Raw genomic sequence first — 6817 nt, forward strand, 5'->3', positions numbered from 1 at the left:
GCGATAAATAAAGACTAGCCAAAGGACTAGATAAAAAAGTATACATTACTTTTATATATTAATCTGTGTCAGCTTACAGCAAGTTGTGCATGAAAGCGCAAGCTAAAAAGTTAAAATAGTCCTGAACTAATCACGAAAGCTGATAAATGCAGACAGAAAATGTACAACTTGCCGGTGATATGGAAGAATAAGCTTCTGTAACAGCAATACATTGTCTTTTCTCTATTTTTTTTTATCAAAAGAGGCCACAACAAGCACATCAAAAAAGAATGGAAGATAAATTCAAACAAACACATGTACAACAGTTCAATTCGTACAAGATGTAAATGTTTTGATCCAAATACTCCGCACAAAATTGCTGTCTTGAACACAAGTGGTGGTATAAATAGTTAAATGAACTGTCTGGCTGCAAATCAAATATAATACACACAAATGCACAGTACTGGCTCGGCATAATCAGCAATGCCACAAAACCGAAAAACGTCTAGTCAAACAAAATTCTACTGGCAATAATTTAAAACTTAATTGTTGAAGGCACATAAATTAGGTACAAGCTTGAAATAAATACACAAGAGGAAATAATAAAACTGTACAGATTTAAGGCACAATTATGCTGGATGACCACATTTATTTCATTTTCAAAAACAGTTTCTTCCGGCCATTGTCAGTAGACAGAGTAACATCTTCAAAGAATTGTTTAATGAAACAGGAGAAACAGTAGGCTGAAAGGCTTGGACTGCTCTGCAAGATTAAAGTGGGAGTGCCTAGAATGTACAACACAAAATAAGACCAAAATTGTACAAATCAAAATGAACACTTTACAACAATCATTTCAAAGAAAACATACCAGAAACAATATTCACAACAATGGAACATATCTGTTTTACAGTTTAGCTCGAAAACAGTGAAATGCGACATAAAAAAAATAGACTGACAATGTAACTAACAGCAACGTTTTAATTTGTGTACTTTCAAAAAGATTGAATGTACATCACAGCATTTAACCAGCATAAGAATTCGTGTGTAGCTGAACATAACCTGAAAAGACACTTAGGTGGGAAGACTGCACTTGTAGGTATCCAAAGGCGAGTTATGATTCAAACAAAATAGGGGAAAACCCCCCGGTGTATATTTATTTCCAAAATTGTGTCAAAAAGAGTCATCTGTAGTGGTCATCCCCCCGTCGCGATAATTATAACCTTCGTGGTTGAAAACGACGTAAAACACCAAATAAAGAAAGATAGAGGTTATCCTGAGCAGATACACAAGCATGCTAAAACGTACTGGGAAACTTGATGACAACTACAAACCACAAGTTGAAGATGCACAAGGTATGTATCAAGATAGTGTCAACTCTGACATTCATAAAAAAAACTCTTTCTCACCACTCTCTCTCACACATTTCTCTCTCTCTCTCTCTCTCTTACACACACACACACACACACACACACACACACACACACAAACATACACACACACACACAAACACAAACACACACGCGCTGCTTTTCACCTCCTCAAGGCTGAATTGTCCAAGTGGTTTAACGACACAGGTGTGACATTTCTCACGGTCAAGCAGGCAATCACATCTATCTCAATCAACAATCCCATAAAATGTTATCTCAAGCGCTCCAACCAAAGCAAGTTTTGATAATCGCAACAACTCTCAAATTTGATTTCTTTCCTCACAGCACTGTCAATACTTTGCTTCAATACATTTCTGTACTGCTCGAGAAAAACACAGGCTTTAAGAAAACACAGGCACATGCTTCATTTAATATTTTTATCTTCAACAGCCTTTTTGAACTGCTATCAAAAACACAGGCACATGAAGCATTTTATTATTTTGTGTAATTTGGAAAACCATGTATAGTGTGTGTCTGTGTGTGTGTCTGTGTGTGTGTGTGTGTGTGTGTGTGTGTGTGTGTGTGTGTGTGTGTGTGTGTGTGTGCATGCGTGCATGCTTGTTTTTAAAAAAAATCCTGAATACTTTCATCTTGTTTAACAGTGCAAGTGCATGGAAATGTAGAAAGTCAGCCAAAATCACCACTTGCATTACAACATTGAACACATTTGTAGTACCTCTGTGAAAAATCTCACAATTTCATTAAGTCTTTGGAAGAAAAAATTAAGTATGTTTAAGTTCAACAGCACAGCGCGGCACAATCAATTAACAAATAACAATCATCACCACTTCATCACACACGCTCATCTATCATTTTCACAGTAGACAAGTACAACAACACACAACAATTTAACAAACACACTTCATTTGATAAGTATTTGAACGCACTGTCAACAATGTACAATTTTATCACTAGCAAAAGTACACATATAAAATAGCTCTGTAAAAGTCTGGCTTTACAATAATGGACGTTTGTTCGTTTACAACTTTCTCCTCTGTAATTATTGTCCTCTGGCTGGCACTTCTTGGTCACCGAGTAACGTAGAAATAAGAACGGTTGTCAGCCGGCTGTTTTTCCGTCACTGAGGCCGCATCTATGATCGGCCTTTGGAGACACTCTGGCTCTTTTTCTCAACATTTTGATCTGGTGATGCACCATTGTGTTTTTGATGCAACTTGACTCAGTGTTTTTGCCACCGTGATGCAACTTGACTCAGTGTTTTTGCCACCGTGATGCAACTTGACTCAGTGTTTTTGCCACCGTGATGCAACTTGACTCAGTGTTTTTGCCACAGTGATGTAACTCAGTGTGTCCCCCACTTCCTTCTCTTTCTGCTTTCTCAGATGCAGCGCTGCATGGTAGACGAACTGAGAAACGGATCACAATGGCTCATCCGGGTAGTTGGCAAGGAAATCCGTACTATCGTCTCCCTCTCCTGAAACACACAAAGGCAAAACGACGGTAAGCGGCATTGCTACATATCGCCGGGGATGGGGGGGATCTTTCATACATAAAGATTAAAGATAGAGGTTTAAGGCACAGCCAAGTCTTACACGCTGCCCTTACTTAATATAAAAAACACACACAAAATCCCACTATAATACAATTTATATAGAACGTGTATGTATGAACTGAGCAAACAGTTAGCTTGACGAAACAACAAACAAGCAAATACACGAATTAAAAAAAAATTCAACAACCAAGCAAATATTTGAAAAGAGAGAGAGAGAGAGAGAGAGAGAGAGAGAGAGAGAGAGAGAGAGAGAGAGAGAGAGAGAGAGAGAGAGAGAGAGAGAGAGAGAGAGAGAGAGAGCATGACATGCGCATATAACTTATTATGGCTTTACAAAAGTGTCAATTTTCCACATACGGGTACTGTCCAGTATTGGATACTCTCCGTCCCTACCCCTCACTCCTATCCCCCCCACCCCCTCTACCATCTTTACTGTCTAAGATCCAGTCGATAGAACACTTTCTCGTGCTGACCCGATGCAAACAAGCTTCATAGAGTACTACGAAATCACGAGAGAGTGTCAGCCCATGAGGATAAACGCCAAAATGGGGGCCGAACCGCGCTAAAAGCGTAACCACTTCAACGCGGCATTCACCCCCTAGTTTTTTTTTAATGCCCTTTACCATGAATGGGCCGGGTAGAGTGAACCTCGAGAAGGGTGGAAACGGGGTGGCCTCGGTGGGCAGAGAGGGATACACCCGACGAACGCACGCACACACACTTTGTTGATCGAGCAGCGAGGCTCTCTTGGCTAGCGGCCGCAAACTGAGGATTTGGGAGTTAGAGACCGTGGGAGTTTGGCAGGTGTTCGGATGTGGTTTAGGATGTATATGGTATTGTACAGTGTGTGTGTGTGTGTGTGTGTGAGTGTGTGTGTGTGTGTGAGTGTGTGTGTGTGTGTGTGTGTGTGCCTGTGCGTATGAGAAAGAGAGAGAGAGAGAGAGAGAGAGAGAGAGAGAGAGAGAGAGAGAGAGAGAGAGAGAGAGAGAGAGAGAGAGAGAGAGAGAGAGACAGAGACAGAGAGAGAGAGAGAGAGACAGAGAGACAGAGAGACAGAGAGAGAGAGAGAAAGACAGAGACAGAGAGAGACAGAGAGAGAGAGAGAGACAGAGAGCTATAGAGAAAGACAGAGACAGAGATAGACAGAGACACAGAGAGAGAGAGAGAGAGAGAGAGAGAGAGAGAGAGAGAGAGAGAGAGAGAGTGCCGCGCGTGTGTGTGTATGTGCTAAGGAAGTTCTAAGATACGTTGTTGTTGGGTTTAAAAAAAAAATTTTACCCACTCAGTTTATACCGAATTTTGCATAAGGATTATTCTCTTCTTTTCTTTGTCGGTTCACAGGTTTTTAGTTGCAGTTTCTTCAAGAGTCAAAACCGATTCTGGAGCAACATGTCAGATTCAATGAAGGAAATATAGGAACAATCAATTCGATGGGCAGAAACTGTACCTCCTTATCTCTGTCTTTGAATTCTCGTATTGCGGACTGATCCCGATAAGAATTACGGGATCTAGAGACTCCTAAGCCTTGCCCTAACTCTAACCAGGGTAACACCTTGCGAGATACACCAGAGGCGCCATGTCGGCACAAAAAAGAATGCTCTAAATCGAATTCCTGTGCTTCCAACAGTGAGAGCATTATTGTTGTACGTAAAATTTATTACACTTCCAAAGGCAAAGAAATAGAAGCCACAACCTGTTACCCCATAAACCTTTTTGCTACCCGCACAATACAGTAGGCAACAGATGTTTTCGACGGCTCACTTCCTCTCAAAAAAACACCCTCATTTCAAAGCGGACACCCGATGCATGCCGGGACATTTCAATAGCGTTCCTTCCGTTCTGTTCCTTTGTTTGGATTGCTATACCCGTTATAGGAATGACTTCTAGTGTTGAAAATGCGAACTTTTGGATATCTCTACTTCTATTCTTATTTCTTTCGTATATTTTGCTGTTGTTGCACATACGCTTATGAAGTGATAATATGAGTCCATTCGCCGAAAATGTAACTTATACCTTAAAGAATAGTGACCATTTATGATACAGTTCTTTCAACACAGTGAATGAATTTCGTTTGCTCTTCGTATTTCAAAGCCATATATTAAGTGTAAATATATAGCACACTCGGCATATAGATAGAATTCCCGGCGTTATTCTTAGAATCAGTCATAGATTAATATTTCACAGACACGTGAATTGCTCAAAGACCAACTGCATAGTACATTTACAAGAATGACACCGAGTTGAAACTGTTCAAAATCAGGAAAACTTGCCTGGGGCTGACTTTTAAAGTTTTGCTTGATACTTTCTACACCCAGAACGGGTTGCAGATCAGGAGATCGGTCAAGAAATCATTTCTCATCTTAGGAATCCCTGATTTCCTGATGCGAACTTTTATCCCTGTGTATATCAGCGTCTTTTAATGTTTAATTTTCAAAGCGAACAAGCAACCGAAGGAAGTAGCAAATGCTTGTGAGAGGCGGAGAACAAATTTACTCCCTCCTGTGTCGGAATCGCAATGTGTCTGTCTGAGTGTGGAAATAAATCGAAAGAGACGGGGTAGGGTAGGGTGCGATGGGGCGCGGCGGGGTGGATGTGGGGGAAGGGGTTGAGAGGGTACGGGTATGGGGGGGGGGGGGGGGGGAGGGGGGGCTCTTCTTTGTGACACTTGTCACCGCTCTCGCAACAGATGGCAGATCTCTTCACTCCTCCGTTTATTTCTCTCACCTCCTACTTTTTTTTTCTCCCTCTGTCACTTTTCTTCCCTCCGTCCATCTGCCTCTCGTTCTCGCCTCAACCTGACCCGCTCGTCCTCCCCCCCCCCCTCCCTACCCCCGTCGGTGTCTAAGTTTATTTTCTATTTTGATTGTTTGGCCGTACACTGTTGTTACAAAATGTTTGCCCCCCCCCTCCACCCATAACAGGCATGAAAACTGAAAAAAAAAAAAATACTGAAAACAAAATTTGAAGGCGCGTAGCGCCAAGTTTCGCTGGCGCGAAGCGCCAAGACTTCTAAGGGGGTCCGGGGGCATGCTCCCCCGGAATTTTGTTTTCAAGGGTGCAATTTGGTGCAATCTGGGGCTATCTGAGCCTTAAAATTGGATTCAAACATGGCCCCAAAACTATTTTACTATAACTATGACTAGGGGGGAAAAAAAAAAGGAAAAAAAAAAAAAAAAAAGGAAAAATACGGAAAATAAAAAAAAATACGGTTTATTTTTTTCAAAAATACAGAAAATACGGAGAATTTTCATGCCTGCCATAACCTGGTGGATTTATGAAAAAGACGCTATCGGGTGGATGCCAATCATGCTATATTGTGTTATTTAAGGACAATACAATCGAAAACGCCACCCAACAGAAACTGTCTCCATATGAAATTCAAACCGAGGACAGTCTTCCAGAACGCTGTATCCGACATGTAAAGCAAAGCAACGCGTTACAGCCTTCATCAGACAATAGTCTCCCTTATATTATTCCGACAAAGGACATCTTTTGTCAGAACAGTTTTAAAAGGGCAATGATTCAAGTTTTTCACCCAACCTCCACGAAAACTGAAGACGAACGATTAACACGTTAGTGCCATCAACCCCCACCGGCCACAGAGCAGTAGTTCACAGAACGGTTTGCTGACAATCACCTGCGCGCACCGTTCGCTATCAGCTGCCTGTGTGGGTCTTGTTGCGCCACCAGATTAGCGCTGGGGTTCTAAGCCATGATTTTGCAGAGACAATAAATATATGAGGGCTCGTGGACGCTCTGTAATAGTTTTATATTTGACGGTCAGGTATACAGGTGATGAGATGGTGCGGGCACTATCAGTAACACCACTTTGGTTCTTCCTCTCTGTCCCTGTCTCACTTTCTGAGTCTTTCTTAGCTTAATCTCTCTTCCCCCCCCC

The 6817-nt window shown here is 41.6% G+C and overlaps 1 protein-coding gene across 1 annotated transcript in view; it reads right to left on the minus strand.

Annotated features, from left to right (window-relative positions):
* Nucleotides 1-2702: 2702 nt before the first annotated feature.
* Nucleotides 2703-6817, minus strand: part of LOC138961822 (myb-like protein I) — an 18396-nt gene continuing 14281 nt past the window's right edge. The window contains exon 2 of the mRNA XM_070333493.1: nucleotides 2703-2841. Within this exon, the coding sequence (XP_070189594.1) occupies nucleotides 2786-2841 (56 nt within the window). The 3' untranslated portion in view covers nucleotides 2703-2785. The remainder of the gene's footprint in view (nucleotides 2842-6817) is intronic.

This window comes from Littorina saxatilis, linkage group LG3 (assembly GCF_037325665.1).
Source record: "Littorina saxatilis isolate snail1 linkage group LG3, US_GU_Lsax_2.0, whole genome shotgun sequence".
Classification (NCBI taxonomy): Eukaryota; Metazoa; Mollusca; class Gastropoda; order Littorinimorpha; family Littorinidae; genus Littorina; species Littorina saxatilis.